Below are 27305 nucleotides of genomic sequence, written 5' to 3' on the forward strand. Positions count from 1 at the left end.
GGTGAAATGTGGTGTCCATATTATTAGTAGGAGAGAAGGGAAAAAAAGTAAGAGATTAGTTAGTTGAAACTTTTTTGTGGACAGAAGGAGTACAATGTTTCGTGGACAACAAAAAATGACAAATGTGCTCAATTGAGTTGCACTTCATTATATAGTGTCTCCAAATTGAAAGTACTTTATTTATTAGTATTTTTTTTTATCAATTTTGTGTTTACATGATTTTATATACTGTTCTTTATTTATTTATCTTTTTTTTTGTTTAAACGATTTTATGCTGCTAATTGTTTTTTTTATTATTATGACATTTATTGGACAACTAGAAACTGGCAGTAAGAAAAATAAAATAGCATAACATTTCTAGCAATGTTTCTTCAATTTATACAAGTAGTTGAATTGAACTAAGCTCATAATAAAACAACATTCACTTATTTAGAACAAAACACTTATATACAGAAATTGCTTGTGAAGAAAACACTATTGTCTCTGTCTCCTGGCTCGGTTCGCCTCCATCATTCGTGCTTGTGCATGCCTTCTTCTTGCACGCCTTCGTCTCCTGTTCCTGCCATCGCATATCTCTTCAACAATCTCATCGAGTTTGTCAAAGTATTTATCACTGAAGCTTCTGCAGAAGAGAAGTAGCCATACAAAGATTCCTAAGGCCACAACATATCCAACTGCAACGGATACGTATTCCCACTCAATCTCCCTCTTCTCTTCCGCGCCATCATGGCCACTGTCACTGCCATCAGTATGACTGCAGTCTGTGCGGAGAGGGAAACCACATAGGCCAGGATTCCCTTCAAAGGATTCAACAGAAAATGTTTGGAACTGGCGGCCATTTGGGATCTTTCCGACCAGCTTATTATAGGACAGGTTCAACACTTCAAGGAATGTGAGTTCTCCAAGCTCCACCGGTATTAGCCCTGTTAGCTGGTTTCCAGAGAGGTCGAGTGATTCAAGCTCTCTCAACTGGCCAAATGACTTTGGGATGCTTCCGTTGAGGGCATTGTGGGAGAAGTTGACATGATGAAGCAAGTAAAGATCACCAATTGCATTTGGTATGCCTCCATAGAAATTATTGGAAGAGAAATCAATGCTACCAAAGTCCGGCCAAATCGTCTTGAGCTCTAAATTTAGCCCTTTCATGATTAACGTCACACTTGTAATATTGAGCACATAGCTATCGCGGTGATTGAACCTCATTGCCCACCAACTAGAGAAGTCTATCGATTCCAGACTTCCACTAAAATCGTTAGAAGCTATGTCTAGAACTTGGAGTCTCTCCGCTCTGTTTTGACACTTCACTTCCCCATGAAATCTATTCGAATGCAAAACAAGGACACGCAAGGTTGATGCCAGCATGCATGGGAAAGTGTCGTTGATCATGTTGTTTCCAATGTTCATGAGCTGCAACGACCTGCAACTTTCAAGGGACTTTGGGATCGTCCCTTCTAAATTGTTATTGTTTAGAACAAAATAAACTAGCCGGCAATCTGATGGAAAACTATCTGGAATGCTGCCACTGATGTTATTGTTCGCAACGTCTATGAACAACAACGACCTGCAACTTCCGAGGGACATTGGGATATTCCCTTCTAAAGCATTATTGCTAAGCTTCAAATATATTAGCCTACAATCCATAGAAGAAATATCTGGAATGCTACCGCTGAGGTTGTTTAGCCCCAGGTTGAGCTCGGTGAGGTTTTCAAGTAAGCAAGAGGGTATGCCGCCACTAAATCTATTCCCAAACAAGTTAAGAGAACGGAGAGATGTGGCATCGCAGAGGGAGGTTGGAATTGATCCACTTAAACTGTTATTATGAAGAGACAAGGTCCAGAGTCTAGATTCAAGTGGAACGGGCAGCTGCAACTCGCCCCTAAGCCGGTTAGAGTGCAAGAAGATGAACTTAAGAGAAGGAGGGATATAGTAAGGCTTTTGCATACCAGTTAGAAGATTAAATGAGAGGTCTAGATGCATAAGCTGTGCTCCCCAAATCCAACTAGGTATTTCCCCTGCAATCCGATTGTTTGACAGATCCAGTAGCTCCAGATCCGAATGTTTGATGAAAACAGGAAAATCGGACACGTTACATGAAGCTAGTGTCAACACTTTCAGATGGACAAATCCATATGAACTTGAAGTGACGTTGCCAACATCTACTGACAAGCCACTCTCAGATAGACTCATGAATGTGAGATTGACAAGGCTTCGAAGGTTTTCGAGTTGAAAAGTGCCACTGAATCTGTTGAAGCTCAGATCAAGTTCCAACAATAACGGGAGAGCAAGGAGGGAGTGGGGAACGTTGCCAGAGAATAAATTCTCCGCCAAATCTAGATGAACGAGATTGGAAAGACCTTCAAATATGGTGGGAGAAAGTGAGCCTGACAAGTGGTTAGACGGCAGATGGATATGAATCAGCTTGGTTAGGTTAGCAAAGCTAGATGGAATAGAGCCCTTCAATCCGCAGCTGGCAAGACTCAAGTTGGTCAGACTTGGAAAATTGGCAAGCGAGTCCAGAACTCCTACTGCTGAAAGATTGTTACGATCGAGTCGAAGAACAGAAAGCGAATGGAGTTTCAAAACGGATTTAGAAAAAGGGCCATGAAGATTACACGAAGACAAGCTCAAAGAGGTGAGGTTGGGTAAGTATGATGATATTATATGGCTCCATTTTCTTCTTTCATAAGGGGAACTTATATAGATATAATCAAGATAGAGCTCTCTAAGCCCTGTTAGATTTTGAACAAGCATCTCCAAGTTCGGGTGCTCAATAATCAGACCAAACAGATATGAGATATCGAGACTAACCAGTCTCGACAAGGATGAAATCTCAGAAGGAACCTGCCCACTAAAACCAGCATATGACAAATTCAAGTGTGTCAAATAGGCGAGATTGCCAATTCCTTTTGGAATGACATTCTGGTTCAGGCGTGTCGAATAGGTGAGATTGCCATTACCTATCGGAATAGCATTGTTGCTCAAGTGTGTCAAATGGGTGAGATTGCCATTCCGTTTGTAGCTGAAGCGATTGTAGGCAAGGTTAAGCTTCTGCAGATATTTAAATTTGAAGAGACTTGACGAATTCCAAATCCCACCATAAATGGCCTCTCCGTCGAGCTGCAAACTAATGACGTAGCCAAAAGCATCACACTGCACACCGGACCATGTGCAGCACTCATCACTTTCATTCCACTGCACCAGTTTTGTTGAAAGAGAAGAATCAAAGATCAACTCAGCCTTGAGTTGAAGCAGCAAGGTTTTCTGTTGGTGAAGACATTTGTTATTATAGGAATGAACACTGGGAATGAAGGAAGAAATTAGTATACAAATGAACAACAAGAACTTTGCAAGCATTGTGAAAGAGATACTTCTTGTGGATACAAATTGCCTTGCAGTTAAGGTAGTTGCATGTGGCTTTATATAGACAATTTTAAAGAGACCATAATTATAGACTAATTATATTTTAGATAAAGACAATCCATATTTTCTAAATTCAACAAGTGGGCCTATATGATCTGGATTGAAGAAAATGATGGAACTATATAGCTTTAACCTAAGCTACAAGGAATTCACTTGAGTCCTTCTAAGTCCAAATCAAAAAATTGACCACATATAAGCTCAGCCAAGCAATCCCTAGCCTGTTAAATTATGGCTTTAGAACTTTGAATTGGTCATAATAGATTAGTTGTTAATGAGACAAAATCATCTTTTTCAGTAAGGTAATTCCCACAAATACAGTTAGATACATGAAAGCAATCCCTAGCCTGTTAAATTATGGCATTAGAACTTTGAATTGGTCATAATAGATTAGTTGTTAATGAGACAAGATCATCTTTTTCAGTAAGATAGTTCCCACTAATACAGTTAGATACATGAAAACAAAATTTCTACTACTACCAACCTTACATTGTTATTTTATTTTGTTTCATAATTTTACAAATCACATAATAATCAAACCTCTATTTTTGTATACTTCTATAATTTGCAATATATATATATATATATATATATATATATATATATATGTATAGGGATGCAATCAAATGTAAACTCTAAAAATTGTAAAGACTCCAAATATGGACTGTTAGAAAATGTCAATAGATGATAAATAATAGCAACAAAAAATGTCAGTGTCAACGGTCCGTATCATAGTGTACATTGTGTTGACATTTTTTGTCGCTGTTATTTTGTCATATCGTGCTATCTGTTGACATTTTCTAACCGTTCGTATTATAGTTTGAAGTTTGTACAATATTTAAAGTTTGCATTTTATCACTGCCATGTATGTATATATACTAAGAAAAGTAAATGTGAAAACTATTTTATGTTGTGAAAAATAAATATAGTGCACCAAACGTATAAAATGAAATTTTCACAAGTAGGCCTATAAGATTTGGATTTAAAGAAAATGATAGAACTAATGTGTGGCTTTAACCTAAGCTACACGGTGTTGACTTGGGTCCTGCAAAATCCTAATCTAATTATTTGAGAAATAAAAACACCTATGGCTATGCTCAGCCATGCAATCCTTGTGTGTTAAATTCTGGCGTTAGAACTTTGATAAGACACAAATTTGGGGCCGGACCTCAAATCTTGCGGTGAGGTCCGCCACGGATGCAATACAGCAGAATAGGCCAGCCCAAGCCGGGCTTGAACCCCTTGCACAGTATGAGACATGTCTAGATTGCAGTCCGGCCCCGGACGCGACATGCGCTCAGCCGAATCATGTTAATTTTAATATCTTTAATTTAAAATTATAATGGGAGTGTCCAACCTCCACATATCCTTCTCAATATATAAGAAGGTTGTCAGAAAAAAGATGCAGCAGTATAAAGTCACTTCAAAGAGCCATGAATCGCCATTGACAATACCAGGAGTGCAACCAGAAGCTGAACACAGAATAACAGAAACAGATCAGCCACATAAAGAGTATGTATGCAACACCAATTCAAACCAACAATGTTGGCAGACAACATTTCTGTTGGCCCGATTAATAGTTATCAGTATGCCAGATATTTCATAGATACCATACCACTAGCTTAAAGTTTCGAAGATATAACAAGTACAAAAGCATCAAGATCCCTAAATCAACAAAGACAAAACAAAAATGTCTCAGAACTTCATAATAAGACCATTATGCCAATGCCGGAAGCTTCAACATGAAAATCTCATAAGACCTACAGTGTGAAGTAGCTCATCTCTTCCTACCACCACGTTCTCTAAGAGAAAGTGATAGTGCCTCCCCAGGTCCAACATTGTAATAAGCAAGAGACAAATTGTCCTTGAGAAACCCCGCCTTCCCACTGAGCTTCTGTTTGTTTGAAGGAAGCTGGATCTCGCCAGCAATTTTCTCTTTCAAGCTTGCAACTGTTTCAGTCAAGGATTGCACAGAAATCTCCAACACTTGTCCTTTCAGGTTTCCTTCATCAGTATTCGGCACTGATATACTAATCCGAGCCGTACCCTGGAATTACATACGCATTAAACAGAAAATTAGAAACAACCCAAAAAGTATCAACATGAATTAAAATTGATTATAAAGACTGGGGGAAGCTATATACCGGATGTTTTGCCAGGAACTGTTCTTCCGGAATGAGAAAAGAGTCATCAAGCCTTTGCCTCTTGGGCTCAGGTTCTTCAGGAAGGGGTGGAGGGGCCTCTTCAGGTGGTGGTGGTGGAGGCATGCCAAGGGGCATAGGTGGTGGAGGAACCATAGGCATGCCTGGTTGGAACCTATGACCTCCCAAAGGTGTAAACTGCGATCCAGGTGGTGGTGGAACAGGGATATTAGAATTCATGGGCATAGATGGCGGCATTGGAGGGCGGTTGCCCATAAGATTTTGTCCGTGCATCATAGGCATTGAAGGAGGTGGAGGGCGAATAGAAGGAATTACATTGACAACAGGGGGCCCAGGTGGTGGTGGTGCAACACCACCAATGCCAGTTGGGTTTGGATATTGAACCATTGTGGGAGGCCTGGGAATATTTAAGGCAAGACCAGGAGGCGGAGGTAGTGGCCTAATTGATGGCATACCGGGCCTAGGAGGAGGAGGTGCTGGACCCGGAAGGCTCCAGCCCTCATTGTTTGAACCATCACCCATGTCTTCAATACCAGTATTCTGAGACATGGCCTGGCTGGCTGTCCGGCCAATGCTTCCAGTGTGACCATCCCATATGACCTGTTTTGGTTGCTCATCCTTCTTTTCAATTTCAGCCTTCACAGCATTAGAAACTTCTTCCTCTGTTGTTCCAAAAATATCAGGCCGTGTTCTTGCAAGTCCTACAATATTCCTGGATATTTCATCGTCTGGCGCAAGGGTGGTCTCTCTTATCTTAGCAAACATCCTATCCTTCTGTTCCTTAAACTTGGGATCAATAAGAGAAATTCTCATGTGTTCGGACATTTCACTTATAGGGATAAGCTCGCCAGTTATTGGAGAGACAACATATTTAGTAGGATCTCTTTCAGCTGGTATTCTATCTTCAGGCCTCTTCCAATTTTTCACAATTCTCATGGGTGGTTCGTTCTCTTCTAAATATACCTTGCCCTCATTACTCTTGGCATCGCCATTCTCCTCCAGACTTGCCACCCTCATGCCCTCCTCAACCAGTTGGACCTCTTCTTCATCCATTTCCATTTCTACCTCCTTGCTAGGCTCAACGAAATCTTCTTCCTCCATAGCTGACATCTTGCTTCTTCTTATCACTTCCTCAAGCGTCATTGGAGGAGGTAAGTCCTCATCCTCGTCATCAACAAAGTCTATTGACTCAACCACTACAAAATCGTGCCAATCAATCATTGCCATCTGCAGCCGCTCCTGCTCTATCTCATCTTCAGCTTTTTGCCTAGCCTGCTCTTGCGATCGTTCCCATTCAAGGCGATTTAAGCAGCGTTCCAGGACAGTAGTCATATCAAGGACGCTATTTTTTAGCTTATCAGACAGCCCTTTGGGAGGCATCAATACTTTTGAATAAGCATCAGCAAGAGATGTAAAGAACATAAACATACTATGTGTTGGCCTTAAGAAATGAAACTGAGGATTGGTGCTCTCTCTGCTAGTCAAACCAGTCAAAAAAGACTTCCCATTTCTTGCCACAAACTGAGCAGTGAGCTTGATTATATCCAATTCCTCCCCGGTAATCCCTTCAGGGAGCCGAACAGTATATTGCTCTGCCTCCGGTGGATCAAGAACCTTACGTACAGTTCGGAATTGAGCTGCAGGGTCAGGCTTGGCTGAGGTATCATTTGCATCAGCCGCTGGAGTACTACTAACTGATTCAGGAGCAGGCTCCGACTGAGGAGGCTGTGTAGCAGATGCCTGATTCTGTGCTCGAGATTCAGCTAGGCGGTGCTGGTAATAAGCATGGTAAGGATCAGAGGCTCGTAAAAAGTTAAATTTCACATTCCCTTCATTGCTTGCAATAATTCTTTTCTCAAACTCAGGTCCATTTTTTGCCACAAACTGAGCAGTTTTGTCCACGATAGTTCTAATGTCTATAGGTGGGTGTATAACTCCTATCGACCTCGTGTGTGTTGCTACTGATGGTGGAGCTGAGCTGGGTTTATCAACGGCCATCTTCTGGTCTTCATTCTCCAAATTTTTCTCATCATCAGAATCCTCAGTTACTTGAGAAGCCGGTAATGGGCCGAGATTTCCGTCCTCGGGGGGTGCCGGTAGGGGCAATATAGGCAATGAACCCAGCATTTTCTAATCTACAAACGATAATCAATATCAAACCCTAGCCCCATAGCAACATACGAACAGAAATTCATGAAATCGATAAACCCTAGATAAAATGTCAGTAACTGAGAAACTCAATAACTCTATACACACTCTTCATCGATTGAAAGCAGCTAAATTAAAAAAGGGCGACCAAATAGAAAATGCGCAAGTAAAGTAGAACAGCTCCAGTCATTCATATAATCAACATACAGAAATCTGTAGACATCAAAATTTGAAGGAAATAATAAAATTACCTGGTGAAAACTTGCAGAACTGGCAAAGATGGGCAGCTGAACCCACGGGTTTTACACTCTTCAGCTATAGATTTTTTTATATATAAAAAGAAAAAAAGAAAATAAAATGAGATCTGCAAAGGGGATAATCTAGGTATTCCAAATAAATCAGAGGAGATGAGAAGGAGAAGTGGTGGCGGTGAGGTAGAGCGATTATGCAATTAGGTTTTGAGGTATGAGTGGGAAAGGATTAATGGCGGAAGAAACTCAAAAACAGCCGACCGGCGCCGCCGTAGAAAGAAAACTGGGCAAAACTGGAAATAGGGAGTAATATAAAATCGTCGCGTCGCCAATAACCAATTTTAGTTTCGTTTAGAGATAAAAGTGATCAAAATAATTACTAATATTAAAAGTAAATAATTCAAAAAGGGGAAATTTTAAAGAGTAAAAGTAAAACTCTCTGTAGTGAATGTGGATTGTATGAATTCCAATGGAGAATTCTAATTCTATGAATCTCTCGACGCCATCTGGCACTTCGTGGTTTTCTGGCATTGTTCGGAGCCACTCCTCCGCCTCCGCCAAGGTTCCCAACCAAACCCCAGCCGCCGCTGGTGACGACGCTGGAGGTGGAGATGGAACCATCTATAAGAAACGTCAATTTCGTGGGGTGATGTTCAAGTATGACACGAAATCAATTCACGTACACGAAATTGAAAAATATCCAGAAGTTGAGAAATTAAAAAACAAGATGTGTTTTTTTTTTTTCCGGAGAGGATCACCTACGACAAATCCTAATTCATCTCCTAATACACACTTACAAACGTAAGTGATGGACCCACCATCATTTCTTATATTTGTGAGTGTGTATTAGGAGATGAATTAGGATTTGCTGTAGGTAATCCTTACCGAAAAATTATAGTTAAATCAAAGCTAACGTGACTTGGATAACTATTGAGAATGACTCATAAATATACTTAAACGACATTGTTAAATGACATGGAGTACGAATTAAGAACACAATATTGTTCCATTTAGAGTTGCCATAGAAACGAATGACGGGTTAGAGGTTCGGCCCGAGTGCGCAGGGCGCGGCTGCGCCACATTCGCACGAAATTAGAGGGCCGGGTAGGCTCAGTGCACAAGTGTGCCAAACGCACGGGCATGAGAAAAATTGTGAAGAAACAAAAGTATTGGAAGATAAGACTTGGAGGCTAAGCAAGTTATATTTTTGATTTTATTTATTTTCTAGTTAATAGAATTAGTAGATGAAAAAATATTAGGAGTAATTATTTTTCCTTCTACAAATTAGATTTTTCTTTTTTGCTTATTTTCTTTTTAATTTATTTTTCATAAGTTAGGATTTTCCTTTGCCTATATAAACTAAAGAGTAAATGCTAAAATTGGTCCTGAACATATGTCATTTTACGTTTTTGGTCCTAAACATTATCTTTTGGATTTTGTGGCCCTGAACATATTGAAATTTGATCATTTTGGTCATCCGTCAACATTTCCATTAAAAACTAACGGTCAACCAGGTTTAATCCCGATTTTGACCAAATTAAACTTTTAATTCTGATTTTTTAATCCCTAATTAATTTCCTAATTATTTTTACATTTCAATTTCATCTTCTTCCTTCCTCTTCCTCTCAAACCCTAGTCAAGGCGAGAAGATAATAACTCGATAATAACATGGCCAGATAATCAAAACCCTAAAAAACTTAGCTCGCCCAACTACATAAACTAGCTTAATCAAAACTAAGGAAAGAGAAGAAGAAAAAAATCGGTAAGGATCACCTATGGCAAATCATACTCCATCTTCTAATACACACTCACAAATATAAGAAATGATGGTGGGTCCATAATTGTTAGAAAAATAAGAAAAATTAAAAGATTAAAATTTGAAAATCACGTGACAAATCAAAACTGAATGGAAGTCCATAATTTTAATGAATTTTATAGTCTATGATATAACATTTTAAAAGAAATAGAGTGTGTTATATTGCTAACTTTTTAAGTTGTTAACTCTGCTAATTCATCAACGCAGAAGTATCAACATGATAACATTAAAATATCAATATATAACGTCAACACAATATATTGAAATGTTAAAAAAATTATGTGCTGACATTATAATATCATCGTTGATATTTTTAATGCGTGCGTTAATGAGTTAGTAGAGTTAGCAACTTAAGAAAGTTAGCAACTAATCACGTTCCAATATGATAAAAGCTATGTTCTCATGTCAACTTATTACTTATATATCAATAAATTATTACCTAATATTAAGAATTAAAGTTTCCCCCTTAAAGCCTCTAGTGTAGTTGCATAATTGCATTGTTATTGCTTTAAATTATTATATACTCCTTCCCTGCGATATAATATCTCATTTTGTAGTTTGAATTTTTTTATATGTTCATTGTTCATAACTTGATTTACAAGTATCGAAAGAATAAATAATGATTTATGAAAAATATTCAATTAAATATCCCAATAAATTTACAAACTAGAAAGCCCAGTATATATGGGAAGCCCAACTTAATATAAAGACGAGGCCCAATATTTTTTTTTCCTTCTAATTCTCCTCTAGGAGTATTTATAATCTGAATCCAAAAAGGAGTAGGAAATCTATGAAGGGCGCCAACAAAAACACCCTTTCGATCTCTCTATAAATCCCACCCCTCCTCCAAATTCCTCTTTGTAAATAAATAAAAATTGTTGTTCGAATCAGGATTTCATCCCATCTCAAACTCTCAATCTCTTATTTGAAATCCATTGCCAGCGTTTAATCGCCAGTATACCGACTCGAATACAATCGCAGCAGTAGAAATATACTGATTTCAAGGTTGGTTTGGGTAAAAATTAAGCGTGATTCCTAGAATTAGCTTCGTGATTGGTGGAGTAATAGATAAAGGCGAAGAAGCTGATGCCAAATCCCAATCGCAGCTAGGATCAATTTTTTTTCATGGCCGCCAATGCGCAGTCACAGCATCGCTGCGTTTTCGGTTAGTATTTTTTTTTTTAATAATTTATGCTAGCGTCGAAAGTGCTTTGATTTGTGGTCGAGATTTGGTTTATTGATTGGGAAATTCGCTTTTAAACTGCGCTCGGGTTGTAATTTTGTTTTGGTGATTAGTGATGAGAGTTAGAGTTTTAGCTGATTGAAGTGTGGTGTTTGTATGCAGTTGGGAATATACCGTATGATGCTACTGAAGAGCAACTCATTCAGATATGCGAGGAGGTTGGCCCGGTTGTTTCCTTCAGGTGAGTTTGATTCGAATTTAGGTTATCTAGATTGACTGATGGTTTTGTGGCGTAGAGAGGGCTTTTCGTTTTTGTGAATTATTACATCTGAATTTTACCTATAATGATGTATGGTTAGAACAAGGTCATGAATGGCATTGCCAATTTCTTCAGATATGGATATGTGAAAGCTTCTATCTATAGTCTATAGTCTATACCAAGTCCCACATCTATTTGATTGTATCTTCCATGACACTGAGTGTTACTTTTCTGATCACGTTGTTCGCCATCTCAGATTAGTTACTGATAGAGAAACTGGAAAACCAAAGGGTTATGGGTTCTGTGAGTACAAGGACGAAGAGACAGCTTTGAGTGCTCGTCGGAATCTTCAGGGTTATGAGATAAATGGTCGCCAGCTAAGAGTTGACTTTGCTGAGAATGACAAGAATGCTGACAAGAACCGGGAACAGGTAGACAGTTTATGTATTTATCTCTTTGTGTGAGTAAATAGGCTCATCATGTTTTGTAATCTTATTGTTAAATCAAACGTTCTCGAGACAGAACATGCCGTTCCCCTCTTCAACTTCTCAACGGTTGTTCTTTCTTGCAGGGGCGTGGTGGTCCTGGTGTTGGCTCGATTGGTAATTAAAATATTTAATGTTGTACTATTTCATTATTTTTATATGAGGATGGGGAGTTAGGAAGTCACTTTTTTTTTGTCTAAGATTTTAGTTTCATTTCTCTAGTATTAAGTGTATCCCACATTGCCTGCAATGCAGATGCTCCAAAACAATTTGGGGGTCAAGCAGTCCTTGGACATCCCAGTCTTCATCAGCCAGTAGGAGATTCAGTTGCTACAGCTGCTGCAAGTGTTATGGCAGGGGCTCTTGGATCAGCTCAGACTGCTAGCATACCAAATCAGATTGGATTACAGAACCCGTCCTTGTTAGGCAGTGATCCTCTGACTCGACACTTGGCCAAAATGTCGAGGAGTCAGCTGACCGAAGTTTTGTCTGAACTTAAGGTAAGGCTCTATATAAACACAAGTTAGCCTGGAAATCTGGATGGATTTAACTGGACCAACTGCGTTCTTGGGCACATAAAGAGTTCCTTTTATTTTCCCCAAAGAAAGTAAAAAGAAAAATAATAAGTGAGCCAATTGTAGATTTGAACAGAAATGATTTCGTGAATCATGACTAAATATGTGCCTCCTAAAAGTACTCACGTTACAAGACCAAGTATGATAAATAACTTTGAAAAGTCAAAAGGCTAAAAATTTAGAGAAATACTGGGAATTTTTTGTATAGATGTCAATCTGGGATTTATGATCTTATACCATCATATGGTGTTGACAGGCACTGGCTACGCAAAATAAGGAACAAGCCCGGAAACTATTGCTCGGCATCCCCAACTTGTCCAAAGCTATTTTCCAGGTTCTCATCAGCCCTTGATAGTTTTATGTATAGTTATGAGCTCTTTGCAGTTTATCCTTTATTTTGTTTTTGTTAATTACTGGTACTAAACATCCATTTAATGCACATAGTCAATTACATTTATTAATCTCTAAGGTTTATCCAATTAATTAGCTTTTATTCAATTCGTTATTTATATGCCATTATTTATGCTGATCAACTTTTTGTTCAACTTCAATTCAGGTTGAGATTATGCTTGGGGTAGTGTCACCTCAAATGGTATGTTCACTTCACACAGTTTTCCATTCGCTAGGTTTTGCTACAAGCTTTTATGTTTAAGTTAGTATATTTGACATTTTGGACTATTCAGTTGCAGACACCCAATATTCGGCAAGCTTCGAACCAACCAGTTCAGCCTTTGGTGCAAAGTTCTCAAACTCTTTCTGGGCTACCCCCACTTCCACAAAACAAAATGCAATTAGGATCGCTGCCTTTTGCACAAGATAGTCGAGTGTCTGCTGGTGTACCAAACCAATATACTGCACTCCAGAAATTTCCTATGCAAACTCAGATTCAACATCCGCAACTAAATCAGAACCAAGTCATGCAGCAAGCTCAACTGCTTGCACTATCTGGAGTTTCCTCCCATCCCTCTATGCATCCTCAGTCATTGAGTGGTTTGTCAGTTGTACAGCAAATTCCAGTGCCAACTTCTTCTTTCAACCAGCAAATGCAACATCCCATGTCACAAAATATAGGCTCAGTTCCGACTGTGAGTTCAGGGTACAATGCTGTGCCAAGGTCTCAGACTGTTTCCACCCATGCTTCTTCTGTGCTTGTAAATCCACAATTTTCAGCGACAGGCTTTCAGGTACGGAATTTTGGTCAATCTGATAACAAAGGAGTTAAAAATTTAACATACATCTTGTGCGGTGCCACCTTTTAAATACCATATTGTCATGTTTGTCAAAAATGCTTTCCTCAAAGAATCTTCCTTTCATGTTAAGCAATAATAACACACATCATTGATAAAAGTAACTTTAAAGTTTATGCCTTTGACGTTTACTACTATTACTGGGTTAGTTGATCAAATAGAAGTATTATTACTTTTACAAAGATTCTAAAACATATTTTTCCTTAGAACTCACTCCCTGGAGTATTTTTCACATACATTACGGTTTTTTTTAGTGTTCTAAAAAATTGTGATAAATAGTTGTGTACTGGAATCTTGAAGAAAATTGTGCATTTCCTTTTTTGGTGACACAGCGTAGCACCTCAACATCTTCTGGGATGACGGAAGATGTGGATTTGAAAGGACATGCTTTAAATGTCCCTAGTAAGACAAGCCAGATTGATAGAGCAGCAAAACTGGTGATATTGAATGATGGAAGAGCTACTCCTTTACAGGCTGTGAACGTAATTTCACCTATGTCCGCACCACTCCAGTCTTCAGGAATTCCAGGACGACAACCTCCAAGAACAGAAGAAATTCCAGACACTGGGAAAACTCAGGTACTTAATTTCTGCATGATGCATCTTTCAAATCCATCCTTATTCAAATTGTATTATTTTTATCTTACTTGCTTGTAGACATAATGTATGAAACTTATGAATTTGTTTTTGTTACTTTTGGATTTATTATTGTTTATTATAATTCAAATCCATCTTCATCATGTTTTTATTCGAAATATGTTTCATTTGAAGATGGAGACTTTATCAGATCTTCATCTAATATGCATTTATAACATGTTTGATATCTTTAACGAATATTTTTTGAGAGGATTAAATTTTTTCTGTTTACAGATGCAACTTCCCCCCGACTTGGATCCTTCCGTGCTTCAGCAACTGCTAAATCTGACTCCGGAGCAGCTAAGTTTACTGCCACCAGATCAGCAGCAACAAGTAATGCAACTTCAACAGATGCTCCGGCAGGCTACATAGTTCAACCTTTCTAGCCCCACAAATTGCATCGGCTTTATTAATCCTTCCTCGAACGAGTTTAGAAGGGAATTCAATTGTTTACTGCCAATTTTACAGTGTAAAATATTGTTAGGTGTACACTAGATGCACTAGAGTTGTACCATTCATGTAACGTTGTGAGAGCTTGTATTGGATGTACACATCAATGAGATGAAAAGAAATTTTGACTTATGCTTCATATCCACTTTAATTTTATGTTTTTGTGGTTGGCCATTGGTAACAAATCTGTTGTAATTGTCTGAATCTGATTAGTTTAACAGAATTACAGATAGTTATTCATATCCTAGTGAAGATTACTCAAAATCCCAGTACAACACCAAAATTACTTATTGAAACTGAATCAACAGATTTACAAATATTTATTCATATTTTATTGAAGATTACTAAATATCTCAGTACAATACCAAAATCAGTTGTTGAAACTGAATCAGAAATATAGAAAGCTAATGTTACAATATTTTGAACATACCATCTTCCAAGATTTGAATGGAAGATGCTAAATGACGCACTCATCATAAGAGGAAACCATCTTCAAAACATGCACAGGATCGCCCACTTTGATTGCCTGGCTCTTGCCGGTTTCCGGAGTGTAGTTCTTGCACACCAACATATTTCCCATGTAAATCTGCCACAACCAAGATAACCATTACCTTTCCAAACAGTTTGATAGTAATACATGCGTGTATGAATCTATATCTCGTTCCACGCACCCTTCCTTGATGTTTCTCTTTACTCGGAACCAGTACTCTGTCTGACCGGAACTTCATCAGCGTCTCGTTTGGTTCAGTTCCCATCTCTGCAGTTTCTTGATTAACAGTAGGGACCTGAGGATAACATGACGCCATGGAAGACAAAATATGAACGATGATGACTCGTGAATATTTGATTGTATTGTATCCACAGTTTTACCTTACAGCGGACGCAAAGCTCTCCCCCCATGAAAACAAACTCATTGATCTCGATCTCATTCCACAAATCCTCAGAAAAAGGTTCGCATCCATCTACAAGGAAGCTGACGAATGAAGAGAATATGCCATTGTTAAGAAAGAAAACACTGTAATAACAATAGAGCAAGTCAAGTCAATTAGTAGTATACTTGGGTCTGAATCTGTTGATCGATACAGGCTCTGAAAGACGAGCATTCAGTGCATCCAACGACCCCTGCCAACAACGTACCCCAGATCATAATAAACAAACCTCAAATTTCCATAACATACTAACAATAGCATTTCTTGCTACCTACTTGGGATATCATGAGGAAGGGATACCAATCGTTAAATTTGATGGTATGACCACTGACATAATCAGAAGTTGTAGGCCTGCTTTGTGATGCTGCATTTCCACAACAACCATCCAACACCTCAATCTCTTTTACATCTCAATTCACAAACAAATTCACAATGTAATGCTTTAAAATGTTGGTGACCCCAACAATACCTTCATCAAAACGAACTAATCGACTGGTTTTGCCAAGAAACTGAGAGAACCATTTCGCAGCCTCCTCTCCTTCATCCAAGGCAGAGCCAGACCACCCCCACACCGATACACCATCAGCCACTGCAGAAGGCTGAATCATCGGAATCTTCAGAGTGTTCATGCCCTCAGCTTTTATCACTACACATTGAAATCAATCATCAATCAAAAACCTTCAAAATTCACCAGCAACAACAAAAAAAAGAAAAAAACATTAATCGCAGAAATTCACCTAAAAAGGAAGCCCTATCCGGTTCCCAGCCTTGCGTAAACGCTTCAACCGGTAATTCAACTCGTATGAGCGCAAATTTCGGCTCCACTCTCTGCGTATACATCCTGCCTTTCGAATTCACAACCATCCACATCCGATCCCACCGCAATCCTGCGTGAAATTAGGTTCGAAATCGTTAAAACTAACTGCAAATTTGAGTCAGATGAGGCGTAATGATTCATCCGATCACATACCATTTGAAGTGAGAGTAGCTTGAGAAACGGAAATCCCTTGGCATGATTTGACGGGGTAGACGAATATGCTCTTCACCAGAGGCGCTTGCGCTTCTGTGTTTCCAGCTTCCGCCATCTTCTTCTTCAACCTCGGAATTCGTCTTTGAATTGTAAAACCCTGTAAATTTGTGTGGATCTTTTACCCGCCAATCTTTATCAGCGGAAAATAAAATAAATGTAAAATTAAATTGAATTTAGTTACTATACACGTGGCATGCTTTAATTGGTTTTATCAGATTTTGATCTAATGTGAGTTGTACCATTCATGTAACATTATGAGAGCTTGTTCTTGAATTGGATGAACATTTCATTAAGATGAAATGAAATTTTGACTTATGCTCATATCCAATTTAATGTCGTAAGTATTTTTTTGTGGTTGGACATTGCTCATTGGTGAAAAATTTGTTGTAATTGTCTGAATCTGGTTAGTTTAACAGAATTACAGATAGTTATTCATATTCTAGTAGTAAAGATTACTCAAAATCTCAGTACAACACCAAAATCAGTTGTTGAAACCGAACTGATTTACATATATTTATTGATTTTTATTAAAGATTACTAGAAATCTCCATACAATACCAAAACAAGTTGAAACTGAAGCAGAAATGTTGAAAGCTAGTGTTACAACATTTGGATCACATGATGTTCAAAGATTTGGATGGAAGATGCTAAATGACACACTCCTCATAAGAAGAAACCATCTTCAAAACATGCACAGGATCACCCACTTTGATAGCCTTGCTCTTGCCGGTTTCCGGAGTGTAGTTCTTGCACACCATCATATTTCCCATGTAAATCTGCAAAAATGAAGACATCTATCACATTTCCAAACAGTTTGATAGTAATATATAGGAGTATGTAAATGAATCTATATCCCATTTCACGAACCCTTCCTTGATGCTTCTTTTTATTAGGAACCAGTACTCTGTCAGACCGGAACTTCATCAGAGTCTCGTTCGGTTCAGATCCCATCACTGCAGTTTCTTGATTAACCGTTGGAATCTGAGGACAACGTAACACCATGGAAGGCAATATATGAATAATGATGACTCATGAATCTTTGACTGTATAGCATTCACAATTTTACCTTACAACGGTAGCAAAGCTCTCCCCCCATGAAGACAAACTCATCGATCTTGACCTCATTCCACAAATCCTCAGAAAAAGGTTCGCATCCATCTACAAGGAAGCTGATGAACAACAAGAATGCTATTGGTAAGAAAGAAAACACTGTAACAACAACGAAGCAAGTCAATTACTATACTTGGGTCTGAATCTGTTGATCGAAACAGGCTCTGCTAGACGAGCATTCAGTGCATCCAACGACCCCTGCCAATGTACCCCGGATCATCATAAACAAACCTCAAATTTCCATAACATACTAACCATAGCATTTCTTGCTACCTACTTGGGATATCATGTGGAACGGATACCAATCGTTAAATTTGATGTTATGACCACTGACATAATCAGAAAGTGTAGGCCTGCTTTGTGATGCTGCATTTCCACAACAACCATCCATTATCTCAATCTCTTTCACAGCTCAATTCACACAAACTCAAAATGTAATGATACACAAAGGCATGTTTGGGTAAACCACATAAATTTTGGTGTCTAATTTTGTTCTAATTATCTCGTGTAATTCGATTTATTCTATCCACCGTGCCTCAACGATACCTTCATCAAAACGAACTAATCGACTGGTTTTCCCAAGATACTCCGAGAACCATTTGGCAGCCTCCTCTCCTTCATCAAGGGCAGAGCCAGACCACGCCCACACCGATACACCATCAGCCACTGCAGAGGGCTGAACCATCGGAATCTTCAAAGTGCTCATGCCCTCAGCTTTTATCACTACACATTGAAATCAATCGTCAATCAAAAACCTTCAAAATTCACCAGCAACAAAAACACACACACACACACACACACACACCAAACGCAGAAATTCACCCAAAAAGGAAGCCCTATCTGGTTCCCAGCCCTGCGTAAAGGCTTCAATCGGCAATTCAACTCGTATCAGCGCAAGCTTGGGCTCCACTCTCTGCGTGTACATCCTGCCTCTCGCATTCACAACCATCCACAGCCGATCCCACCGCAACCCTGTGTGAAATTAGGTGCGAAAGCTTAAATACCTAATTTCAAATTTAGTTAGATGAGTAATTAATTAATCCGATTGCATACCATTTGGAGTGAGAGTAGATTGTGGAACGGAAATCCCTTGGCATGATTTGATGGGGTAGACGAATATGCTCTTCACCAGAGGCGCTTGTGCGTTTCCAGCTTCCGCCATCTTCTTCTTATTTAACCTTGGGATTTGCCTTTAAAGAAGCGTTAGTGTAGAACATAGTCGCGTTGGATATAATAGACATAGAAAGCAGCTTGTGGTTTGCCACCTTGTGTTTATTTCAACATGGAGTAGTCTTTATCAGACAAAAAAAGGAAACCAAATGGAAATTGAATTGATCTTCGTTAACATATGTACTCTACACGCGGCAGGATTTAATTAGTGGGTTTACTTGTCCTAGCCATGCAATAGTTGTTAATATGCTTTCCGTTGTCTATTTCTATTTTTCTTAATAATTTTGTTGACTCTTTTCAGGTGAAAAGATTTGAAAACGATAAGAAATTATAAATATTGATAAAGTAAATGAAAAAAACTAAATAATTAAAGTATTTTTAACAAGTAGAGGGTAGAGCGATCTATGATAACTATTTCATGATAAATAAAAATGACAAAAAATACTGTTTCATGATAAAAGTTATATTTTGTCATTCAGTTCATCCTACAAGGATAACATTTCACATTTCACCATATTCCACTAATTTTCCAACTCATCATACTTTACATTTTTTTGAAACTTATTTCAACACTAAATGTAACTCTTATTATTGTAGGATAAAATAATTATTTTTAGTGATATAGGAGTAATATATAGAAAACCGTCAACTTTACATAATGTGCTAGTATTTTTTTTAAATATGGGTTCTCGCTCCATGAAGTTGTTTATCCCTAGTCTCTCTATAAGATAAGCGTGTTGGAAATGAAATATGCCTGAATCTTAGGTCTAGGAACTAACCCCGTACGAAACTCATTGATATATTTGGGCTTCATTTTGAGTGAAAATGGTGACTTGGGCCCGAGTTAAGAAATTCGTACTCGTAAAATAGATTATTGTTTTGACAATTCTTAAAGATTTAGAGGAAATATCAGATAATTTAAGTTTGAAAATCAATGTTTTAATTTCATCTATCAACTGTATAAAGAGAGAAAAAAAAAACTTGAGCAAAATTATCCAAAACACCTAATGCTTAGCACATCACCACTTCTAAATTGAATGTATTAAGTTTTAACCTAAAAATCAAGGTATGTAGTATAAAACTCATGCCAAATTCACAATTTCTTTTGCAGATCTGTTCAACAAAAAACCTCTACAAGCACACAAAATTATTAAAACACACCATTGCAGGGGCAATAATAAAAATAATGTGGATTGAAAAAAACAAAAACAGTAATTAGTTCTGCATTTGAGCTCTAGTTTTACATATGAAAAGGCAACATAAAATTGAAATTGATAGGAATTAAAGAGGGAGAGAAATCAACGGAGTCTCCTAGCCTCTCTCTCAGATTCCAACAAGGTGAGGATGTCGCCCTCCCTGACCGGTCCCTTGACGTTTCTCATGATGAAACGGTTCTGATCGTCGATGAATTTCACCCTCACCTGAGTCACCTGCCCACGAGATCCCGTCCTGCCGATCACCTTGATAACCACAGCATGCTTGATTTGCGATTCCATTCTGCATAAGGATGAACATCCACATATTTAGCCGATTCGATTTTATGCTTAAAACAAAAGATTTAACTATGAAATCCAATTCCATATCTACACTACACGAAAATTGAAGAATAAGATAAGCAAACATACGAAACGGCGTAGAATAAAACAAAACGCGAACAAAATCGACGAACCTGCGTGAATAAAGGGCTGATTCTTGGAGAAGAGCGAAAGGAAATCAGGAACAGCCGCTTGAAGAAGAAGACGAAAAACGGTAAAACCCTAACAAGGTTTCTTTTTTATAGCTGATTTTGTAATGTTTGAAATTACACTTCTACCCCTCGAAAGAATTTGATGGGCTTTATTTATTTCATTCAATCATGATTTATACGCTCTACCTACATGATACTACTAGTAATAAATTTTTTCTTCCCACAATCGATATTTAAAGATTTCTTTGAATTATTCTATATCATATATGATCGTGATGATTTGAATTATTCTATATTTCATATACAATCTTGATTTATTGTTGTGTATGATCGATCCATAGTGAAAAAATAAGACTTATTTTGTGGACGCTGTGTGAGTATACACTTGTGATTTGTGAAGTAATTTATCATCTAACGCAACCAAAAACTATTGCAACTCACATACTCAAAATCAACTTATATACAGAACATAGGGTAAGAGGTAAAAGAAGTTCAAAGCATTAGCTGCATTTTAGATAGAATTCAACACAGAACATTTCATCAATGGCAGATTCAGAAACAAGCAGAAAACAGGTTCAGACACTACGGTCGAACAAGATACAAGCTTTATGAGGCATCTGCAGCAGGTTGAGTAACTCCCGACTTGAGCAACAGCTGATTTAGGGCCTCGGGCGAGCAAACCTTGTACTTGACTGTTCCATTAGAGAGGAACACCTCAGCCAATTCAAGCTTCTCTGAAGTGAGACTTGTGCTGTCCATCGTCTTACTAAGCACCTTGATAGCGAGCTGAATGGCCTCCTCCCTCGTTATTTCTTCCTTGTAGTCTTGCTTGAGCATCGACTGAGCAGCCTGGTTATTCGCTCCAATAGCTGCGGCCTTCCAGCCGCTATAATTTCCACTCGGATCACTCATGTAGAGCTGAAAGCCATAGTTCTTATCCCACCCTGCGAAAAGGAAAGAAACACCAAATGGACGGAGCCCACCAAACTGAGTGTAGCCTTGCTTGGTGTCGCACAAGGACTGGACCAGCTGTTCAACTGGCATCGGCTCTTGGTAGGCAAAGGCATACCGCTGAGCTTGGACTCGAGCTGTGTTGATGAGGATGTTGGCATCAGACATGATTCCAGCAACAGCACAAGCGACATGGTCATCAATCTTGTACATTTTCTCAGTGGATGCAGAGGTTTGAAGAAGCTTGGAAGTCACTTTCTTTTCACCAACCAATATAACCCCGTCTTTGGATAATATACCGATGGCACTCCCTGCATTGCCAATCGCCTCCATTGCGTACTCAACCTGGTAGAGGCGACCTTCCGGGGAGAAGATTGTTGTACGGCTATCATACCTCCGAGACATGTTTCAATCCACACAAAGATGCTCCAACAATTGAATATCTGATCCACAGTTAGATTAGCAAATTACCAGGGATTTGAAAATGTATGAGACAAGGGTCAATCCACACAAAGATGCTCCAACTGAACCAAAAAAATATACTTAAAAACAGATTTTAAACCCAGAGACAAATGCAATCCACCAACTTTTAGATTAACATGGAGTAGCATTTTAAGTTAAGGCAAAAATTGTGTTTACCACTACAAAAATACTTCCAATGAAAAGATCATTGCTCAACAAAAAATCCAGCTTTAATGCTAGTAAGCGATGCCTGATGTTACTACCATTACTTACATTTCAGAAAATCCAGCTTCAATTTCACAGCTTCTCTAAATACTTACTATGAAAAATTCAAAATTCATGGCTGAAAGGAACAGTATAGCGGAATCATAGCTCAATCTTCATAATGTAAATTCACATTCACACTTAAACATTCATAACTTCCTTTTTTGCCCTAATTTCAGGAAATTTACCAGGCAGAAACCAAACACTAACAAAATTCGATTATCGCAGATTTTCTCGAACATGAACGAAAAAAAAATAGGAGCAGTTATAAAGGATCAACAGAACTTCCAGGAATTCAGTGATAAAGCATAAAAAACCTAAAAACTAAAATAAAATCAGTCAACCAGAGAGAGTAAAAAATGGAAGAACCTGATATAAAGATCTGGATCTGAGAAGAAGAACAAGATGCTAATTAAAATGTTTATCCGCAACAAAATGTGGATTACAATCGGATTAGAGACTTCACCAGAGCAGCAGCAGTATATAATTTGATGCGAGCTTGCCTTTCTTCCCAAGCTTTCCGTTTCATAAATCAAACAAAATCAACATTTTTAGTTATTTCAGATTTGACCCCTTATGTTCCTGTTATTTCAGTATATTACCCAAATATTTATTTCGTTTTAATTTATCATAATTTAATATAGTAATTATATTTATAATTGAAATAATTAATGATTGATTAAAGAAATAAGGAGGCCGGCCATTTTCTTCTTCGCAAAACCCTCGCAAAACCCACACGGCCACACTCTCTCTGCAGCTCCACAAATTCTGCCAAAACCAGTCGATCTTTCTTCCTCCTTGCTGCAGCTTGTAATCATCAATAGATGCAGATACATGCATATGAATAAGGAGGTTCTAGTTATAGATATTCCTCAATCTCCATTAATCAGAGCTTGAAATGAAAGCAGTAAGGTCGCTGAGGCGATTCAATTTCAGTCCAATCGCCGCGGCTCAATCTCCCAACACGAAAAAATCCATCACAGATTCCTCCTTTCTTCGCCGTTTCTACTCTGCACAGACGCAGCGCGACGACTTTTCAGCGAACCCCGACGAATTATCCGCGCAGGATGCCGTCTTCGATAGCTCTCAATTTGATGATTTGAATCTCAATCCAAGCGCCGAAAGCAGCAATCAGGAGTCAACGTGGGACGAGAAGTACAGAGACAGAGTGAGGAGCCAAGTGTTTGGGGAAAATGTTTCGCATTTGAGGATATTGCAGAGGGAAGAGGAGAAGAAGAGGAAGGCTGGGAGGCTGGCTAATGAGCTGCTGGAGGCGGCGTTGGATTCAGGGGAGAGCGAAGATGAGGAGGAGAGAGAGGTGACGGAGGAGGAGCAGAAATCTTTAGCTGTTGGTATCATTGGAGCTCCGAATGCTGGGAAATCTGCTCTCACTAATTACATGGTTTGTGCACCTTTTCAAGTTTTTTTACCCTTCCATTATTTATTTTCCTGTTTAAAATAAGTTGATTGAATTTGATTTGATGCTGTCCCATTTTGCTTGTTTCCTCCTCTTTTGGGTTTAAGGTGGGAACTAAAGTTTCAGCCGTTTCAAGGAAGGTGCATACCACCACTCACGAAGTTTTGGGAGTCATGACAAAAGGGGATACGCAAATTGTAAGATTTCTGATTTCTGATTTCTGATTTCTTTGATGTTTTATTTTAGTACTCTTATATATTTCGAAAATCAATTTCTCAGTGATGACTGATGTAGGTTAGCTTTGATTAAGGTTTTTCACCTGGAATGTGAAAAACTTTTCACAACATAAGCTGCAATATTTGTTGTGTGATGTGTACTGCACTACTGCTCTCTTTTGCTTTCAATAGATTTGAATTTAGAAGCAAATTGAAGGGATATGAATTTCACATGTTGCAAGCTGCGTTTCCTTTCTTCACTGGTTAGGAAAGCTGTAGAAAAGAAAGTTTTTAACCGAGTCAGTGATCATAGTGCAATGCATTTGCTGCTGGATTGAGAAGCGGTGTTGACATTAGTGTTCTTTTTTTGGGAGCTTCGTTACCCTGGCTCTGATTAGGAACAAGTTTTGTGGTTACGGCAGGAGCTGTTTTGTCTATGATGTCCAATGTCCTTTGTCTTTCTTTTTAAATAAAATAAAACAAGAAGAACGTATAAAGTTTCTATAGTGTTATGCTTCTATTCATTCTATCAAATATTTTTGACTAAGTCTGATGCCCATGCAGTGTTTCTTTGATACACCAGGACTTATGTTAAAGAAAAGTGGATTTCCTTACAATGATATCAAAGTTCGTAATGAAAGTGCCTGGGGTTCCGTTAGTTTATACAACGTGCTGATAGTTGTTTTTGATGTTCACAGACATATTACCAGGTCTGGTTTCCTTTTCCCTAGCCAACTTTTACTCCATTGTGTATCATCAATATATCGTCCAAATGTTAGATACTTCTGTAAAATCCAATTAATTGTAATCTTTAAGCTAGAGGTTAGATTTAATGTGAGCACATAATACTTTCTGCATATATTGTTCTGTGTAGCTGCACTTTGAATCTCAGTTTTTCAGTCATATTTTTTTAGTAAATTTACACATCTGGATAGAAGTTGCAATGTTGCATTTAATGATTCTCTCTTTTTGTCGTTGATCCAGACCTGATTCACGAGTAGTGAGGTTGATTGAAAGAATGGGTTCAATTAGTATCCCAAATCAGAAGCGCATTTTATGTATGAACAAGGTTGACTTGGTTGAAAAGAAGAAAGATTTGCTCAAGGTTGTAGAGGAGTTTAATGACCTATCAGGATATGAGAGGTATGCTATACTTTTCCTATGTCTTTCGACTATTCTGCAGTGGGTCCTCATACGAGCTTTAACTATTCTATAGGCATTTCCTGACATCAGGAGTGAAGGGCGCTGGGGTGAAAGATCTTACAAAGTACTTAATGGATCAGGTGTTGTCACCCTTCTATTACTTCAATAGGTCGTCATTTGGGATTATATTTTGATTTATGTGTGTGCTATCTCTAGATATGGTGATACAGGCTACTAGCTTAGTTCTTTTGAGGCATTTCCAAAATTTTACTTCTAATAATTGTTAATAGCAGGTGCCTTCCAGTTAATTTCATTTCTTTGGATACAGTTAGAATATTGTTTCCAGAGGACACCAATTTCTATTTGTTTACAACAACTTATACATGGAGAATTTTTCAAACTCGGAACTGTGGTCTTGTGACTGTCTCATTTGTGTAGTAAATAGAGGCGTTATAAGTTTTAAACCTCAGGCAGTAAAAAGACCATGGGATGAAGATCCATTTACCATGAGTGAAGAGTTAATGAAGAACATATCACTGGAAATTGTGAGAGAGAAATTGTTAGATCATGTGCATCAGGTAAATCCGCTCAGCTAGCTGTTCAATCATATCTGTGAAGAATTAGGGAATGTATTTGGCTGATCGATCAGTCTTGCTCGTTACAGGAAGTCCCGTATGGCATTGAACATCGCTTGATGAGCTGGAAGGAGTTGAGAGATGGTTCTGTCCGAATTGAGCAACATTTTATCACTCCTAAGATCAGCCAACGCAAAATTTTAGTTGGGAAGAAGGGTTCCAAAATAGGGTTCGTATGCTGATGCTTCTCACTCTATCTTATACGTAATCTAAAATGTTAATCCATTTGCTGACTCTTCTTGTATTTGAAAGCGAGCATGTTTAGAGCTGTTTTGTTTATGTTTGCCCTTTTCTTATTTATAACGCCGCTCCTCTTCCATATTTTTGCGCAGGAGGATAGGCATTGAAGCCAACGAAGAGCTCCGAGCCATATTCAAGAGGAACGTCCATCTCATCCTCATGGTTAGAGTTAAATGACTTGACAGCAGCAGATGCAATGATTTTCTGCAATACTATTGTTAGTATGTCTAGCCCGTCGTCTGTGTGCCTATTTATATAGAAGTATGACACACAACTCTGTAATCTGAAAACAATCTGAATTACATCTGTTCTCTCTGTTTCTGCCCGTGGACGTAGCCAACGCAACGTTGGTGAACCACGTAAATTTTGTGTCTCTTTACGTATCTATTTGTCTCGATTACACAATTGCTCTATTCTGTCACAACAACTATATCCTTGGACGCCATGCCCATATGGTGTGAATTACCTCTTTCCCAACTTCTATTCGAAAACAGAGTTTGCTTTTAAATAATTTGGAATTTGATTTGGTTTCACGGGGTACATGACATAAAGATTGAAACTTTGGCCATTGATATGTTAATCTAAAGTATTCCAACCGTGTAGTACTGAATTCTTGGGTGATTCATATGCTAAATGATCTAATGTATGAAGGAAGTATTCCCAACTTCTATTCTTGAAATTCTTAATCCTCTGCTCTATCTCTTCTCTACCCCTTCTCGTTTCTTTTGGTGAAATTGAAAGGACATTTGAGTATTGTGGAATATAAAAAGTCGCGTCACATAAACAGTCAACACAACACCAATCTTGGTCAGCCTCTAATTTCCACTTTAATAAAGTTTTGTTGATCCATTTCTCCTATAATAGGAAGTTCTTTTAATTTCTCTTGTTCCATAGTCATTAAAACTTATTTGTATTTTGCAGGTGAGTATGGAGACTTGGGCTGCCACACTGCTGTTTGAGACATGGGCTCGCTGCCCTCGGCCCGATGGGCTGTTCTTCAAATCATTGGGCCGAAAAAGGCTCTTGAGCTTGAGAAGAGAGGCTTAACATTTGTATATTTGGACAGCTTCTATTTTCCTTTTGTGATTCCTAGATTGTGCGTGTAGTAATAGGGGTGGGAATATGGGTATCCTTGGATACTCGACCCGAAAAAACCGGGTATCCAAACCCAAAAATCACCAAAATGTCTATCCAAACCCCCCTCCCCCCCCCCCCCGATATATTTTCGGGTACTCCAATACCCGCCCCGGGTATCCATACCCGACGTATCGGGTACCCAAATACCCGACTCTTTACATATGTTAATAACTAATAAAAAAATTGAATTTTATATATTAATGAAAATATAGAAATATCTGAATTGACTAATGTCTTTAATGTTTCATTTATTTTGTAGTATAAAAACAAAAAAAAATGGATCACTT

At 38.4% G+C, this 27305-nt stretch overlaps 8 protein-coding genes across 10 annotated transcripts; 2 read left to right on the top strand and 6 right to left on the bottom strand.

Annotated features, from left to right (window-relative positions):
* Positions 1–474: 474 nt before the first annotated feature.
* LOC125206886 (receptor-like protein 7) lies at positions 475–4976 on the bottom strand. Its single transcript, XM_048106102.1, has 3 exons — positions 4955–4976; positions 4840–4889; positions 475–3261 (listed from the first exon to the last, which is right to left on the bottom strand). The coding sequence occupies exons 1-3, from the start codon at positions 4974–4976 to the stop codon at positions 475–477; spliced, it is 2859 nt and encodes a 952-aa protein (XP_047962059.1).
* LOC125204566 (probable splicing factor 3A subunit 1) lies at positions 4891–8289 on the bottom strand. The gene is made up of 3 exons (XM_048103253.1): positions 7979–8289; positions 5562–7714; positions 4891–5464 (listed from the first exon to the last, which is right to left on the bottom strand). Exons 2-3 carry the CDS (start codon positions 7704–7706, stop codon positions 5195–5197), a joined length of 2415 nt encoding a protein of 804 aa, XP_047959210.1. The 5' UTR covers positions 7707–7714; positions 7979–8289; the 3' UTR covers positions 4891–5194.
* A 2302-nt stretch (positions 8290–10591) lies between these two features.
* LOC125203182 (cleavage stimulating factor 64-like) lies at positions 10592–14760 on the top strand. 2 transcript variants are annotated; one of them, XM_048101489.1, is made up of 10 exons: positions 10592–10959; positions 11140–11218; positions 11493–11667; positions 11808–11838; positions 11977–12221; positions 12553–12630; positions 12853–12888; positions 12980–13480; positions 13876–14121; positions 14413–14760. In XM_048101489.1, exons 1-10 carry the CDS (start codon positions 10920–10922, stop codon positions 14548–14550), a joined length of 1569 nt encoding a protein of 522 aa, XP_047957446.1. In that variant the 5' UTR covers positions 10592–10919; the 3' UTR covers positions 14551–14760. The 2 variants fall into 2 exon arrangements, with proteins under 2 accessions (XP_047957446.1, XP_047957447.1); XM_048101490.1 differs by having other exon boundaries at positions 12986–13480.
* Positions 14761–14937: 177 nt separating this feature from the next.
* On the bottom strand, positions 14938–16870 carry LOC125207444 (mitochondrial amidoxime reducing component 2-like). Its single transcript, XM_048106787.1, has 9 exons — positions 16827–16870; positions 16528–16684; positions 16295–16444; positions 16027–16203; positions 15833–15921; positions 15686–15750; positions 15499–15601; positions 15300–15413; positions 14938–15214 (listed from the first exon to the last, which is right to left on the bottom strand). Exons 1-9 carry the CDS (start codon positions 16827–16829, stop codon positions 15086–15088), a joined length of 987 nt encoding a protein of 328 aa, XP_047962744.1. The 5' UTR covers positions 16830–16870; the 3' UTR covers positions 14938–15085.
* A 181-nt stretch (positions 16871–17051) lies between these two features.
* On the bottom strand, positions 17052–18971 carry LOC125207445 (mitochondrial amidoxime reducing component 2-like). Its single transcript, XM_048106788.1, has 8 exons — positions 18751–18971; positions 18520–18669; positions 18244–18420; positions 17975–18063; positions 17831–17895; positions 17654–17756; positions 17455–17568; positions 17052–17363 (listed from the first exon to the last, which is right to left on the bottom strand). Exons 1-8 carry the CDS (start codon positions 18857–18859, stop codon positions 17235–17237), a joined length of 936 nt encoding a protein of 311 aa, XP_047962745.1. The 5' UTR covers positions 18860–18971; the 3' UTR covers positions 17052–17234.
* Positions 18972–20042: 1071 nt separating this feature from the next.
* Positions 20043–20674, bottom strand: LOC125207561 (40S ribosomal protein S28-2). The gene is made up of 2 exons (XM_048106952.1): positions 20537–20674; positions 20043–20364 (listed from the first exon to the last, which is right to left on the bottom strand). The coding sequence occupies exon 2, from the start codon at positions 20361–20363 to the stop codon at positions 20166–20168; it is 198 nt and encodes a 65-aa protein (XP_047962909.1). The 5' UTR covers position 20364; positions 20537–20674; the 3' UTR covers positions 20043–20165.
* Positions 20675–21036: 362 nt separating this feature from the next.
* LOC125203765 (proteasome subunit alpha type-4-like) lies at positions 21037–22758 on the bottom strand. The gene is made up of 2 exons (XM_048102205.1): positions 22601–22758; positions 21037–21948 (listed from the first exon to the last, which is right to left on the bottom strand). The coding sequence occupies exon 2, from the start codon at positions 21908–21910 to the stop codon at positions 21161–21163; it is 750 nt and encodes a 249-aa protein (XP_047958162.1). The 5' UTR covers positions 21911–21948; positions 22601–22758; the 3' UTR covers positions 21037–21160.
* A 169-nt stretch (positions 22759–22927) lies between these two features.
* LOC125203700 (GTP-binding protein ERG-like) lies at positions 22928–26264 on the top strand. Of its 2 annotated transcripts, XM_048102111.1 has the most exons (8): positions 22931–23633; positions 23756–23845; positions 24428–24573; positions 24848–25006; positions 25080–25146; positions 25477–25584; positions 25671–25810; positions 25974–26264. In XM_048102111.1, exons 1-8 carry the CDS (start codon positions 23130–23132, stop codon positions 26056–26058), a joined length of 1299 nt encoding a protein of 432 aa, XP_047958068.1. In that variant the 5' UTR covers positions 22931–23129; the 3' UTR covers positions 26059–26264. The 2 variants fall into 2 exon arrangements, with proteins under 2 accessions (XP_047958069.1, XP_047958068.1); XM_048102112.1 differs by lacking the exons at positions 25671–25810; positions 25974–26264 and having other exon boundaries at positions 22928–23633; positions 25335–25544.
* Positions 26265–27305: the final 1041 nt, after the last annotated feature.

The sequence above is a fragment of the Salvia hispanica genome, chromosome 2 (genome assembly GCF_023119035.1).
Source record: "Salvia hispanica cultivar TCC Black 2014 chromosome 2, UniMelb_Shisp_WGS_1.0, whole genome shotgun sequence".
Lineage (NCBI taxonomy): Eukaryota > Viridiplantae > Streptophyta > Magnoliopsida > Lamiales > Lamiaceae > Salvia > Salvia hispanica.

What these genes read in the sequence shown, in the direction of transcription:
- LOC125207561 (XM_048106952.1), bottom strand. Translation starts at nt 20,363, where the DNA reads ATGGAATCGCAAATCAAGCATGCTGTGGTTATCAAGGTGATCGGCAGG.
- LOC125207444 (XM_048106787.1), bottom strand. An exon ending in AGCTACTCTCACTTCAAATG is followed by an intron (nt 16,445 to 16,527) that starts GTATGTGATCGG and finishes AATTTCACGCAG; the next exon opens with GATTGCGGTGGGATCGGATG. An exon ending in ATTAGTTCGTTTTGATGAAG is followed by an intron (nt 15,922 to 16,026) that starts GTATTGTTGGGG and finishes GTGGAAATGCAG; the next exon opens with CATCACAAAGCAGGCCTACA.
- LOC125203700 (XM_048102111.1), top strand. Translation starts at nt 23,130, where the DNA reads ATGAAAGCAGTAAGGTCGCTGAGGCGATTCAATTTCAGTCCAATCGCC. An exon ending in CTGCTCTCACTAATTACATG is followed by an intron (nt 23,634 to 23,755) that starts GTTTGTGCACCT and finishes TTTGGGTTTAAG; the next exon opens with GTGGGAACTAAAGTTTCAGC. An exon ending in AAGAAGGGTTCCAAAATAGG is followed by an intron (nt 25,811 to 25,973) that starts GTTCGTATGCTG and finishes ATTTTTGCGCAG; the next exon opens with GAGGATAGGCATTGAAGCCA.
- LOC125204566 (XM_048103253.1), bottom strand. Translation starts at nt 7,706, where the DNA reads ATGCTGGGTTCATTGCCTATATTGCCCCTACCGGCACCCCCCGAGGAC. An exon ending in AGTTCCTGGCAAAACATCCG is followed by an intron (nt 5,465 to 5,561) that starts GTATATAGCTTC and finishes ATGTAATTCCAG; the next exon opens with GGTACGGCTCGGATTAGTAT.
- LOC125203182 (XM_048101489.1), top strand. Translation starts at nt 10,920, where the DNA reads ATGGCCGCCAATGCGCAGTCACAGCATCGCTGCGTTTTCG. An exon ending in AAGTTTTGTCTGAACTTAAG is followed by an intron (nt 12,222 to 12,552) that starts GTAAGGCTCTAT and finishes TGGTGTTGACAG; the next exon opens with GCACTGGCTACGCAAAATAA. An exon ending in TGTCCAAAGCTATTTTCCAG is followed by an intron (nt 12,631 to 12,852) that starts GTTCTCATCAGC and finishes ACTTCAATTCAG; the next exon opens with GTTGAGATTATGCTTGGGGT.
- LOC125207445 (XM_048106788.1), bottom strand. Translation starts at nt 18,859, where the DNA reads ATGGCGGAAGCTGGAAACGCACAAGCGCCTCTGGTGAAGAGCATATTC. An exon ending in ATTAGTTCGTTTTGATGAAG is followed by an intron (nt 18,064 to 18,243) that starts GTATCGTTGAGG and finishes GTGGAAATGCAG; the next exon opens with CATCACAAAGCAGGCCTACA. An exon ending in CGTTCCACATGATATCCCAA is followed by an intron (nt 17,896 to 17,974) that starts GTAGGTAGCAAG and finishes GTACATTGGCAG; the next exon opens with GGGTCGTTGGATGCACTGAA.
- LOC125206886 (XM_048106102.1), bottom strand. Translation starts at nt 4,976, where the DNA reads ATGTTGTCTGCCAACATTGTTG. An exon ending in GTTGTCTGCCAACATTGTTG is followed by an intron (nt 4,890 to 4,954) that starts GTTTGAATTGGT and finishes TTCTGTGTTCAG; the next exon opens with CTTCTGGTTGCACTCCTGGT. An exon ending in GCGATTCATGGCTCTTTGAA is followed by an intron (nt 3,262 to 4,839) that starts GTGACTTTATAC and finishes CTTCACCAACAG; the next exon opens with AAAACCTTGCTGCTTCAACT.
- LOC125203765 (XM_048102205.1), bottom strand. Translation starts at nt 21,910, where the DNA reads ATGTCTCGGAGGTATGATAGCCGTACAACAATCTTCTCCCCGGAAGGT.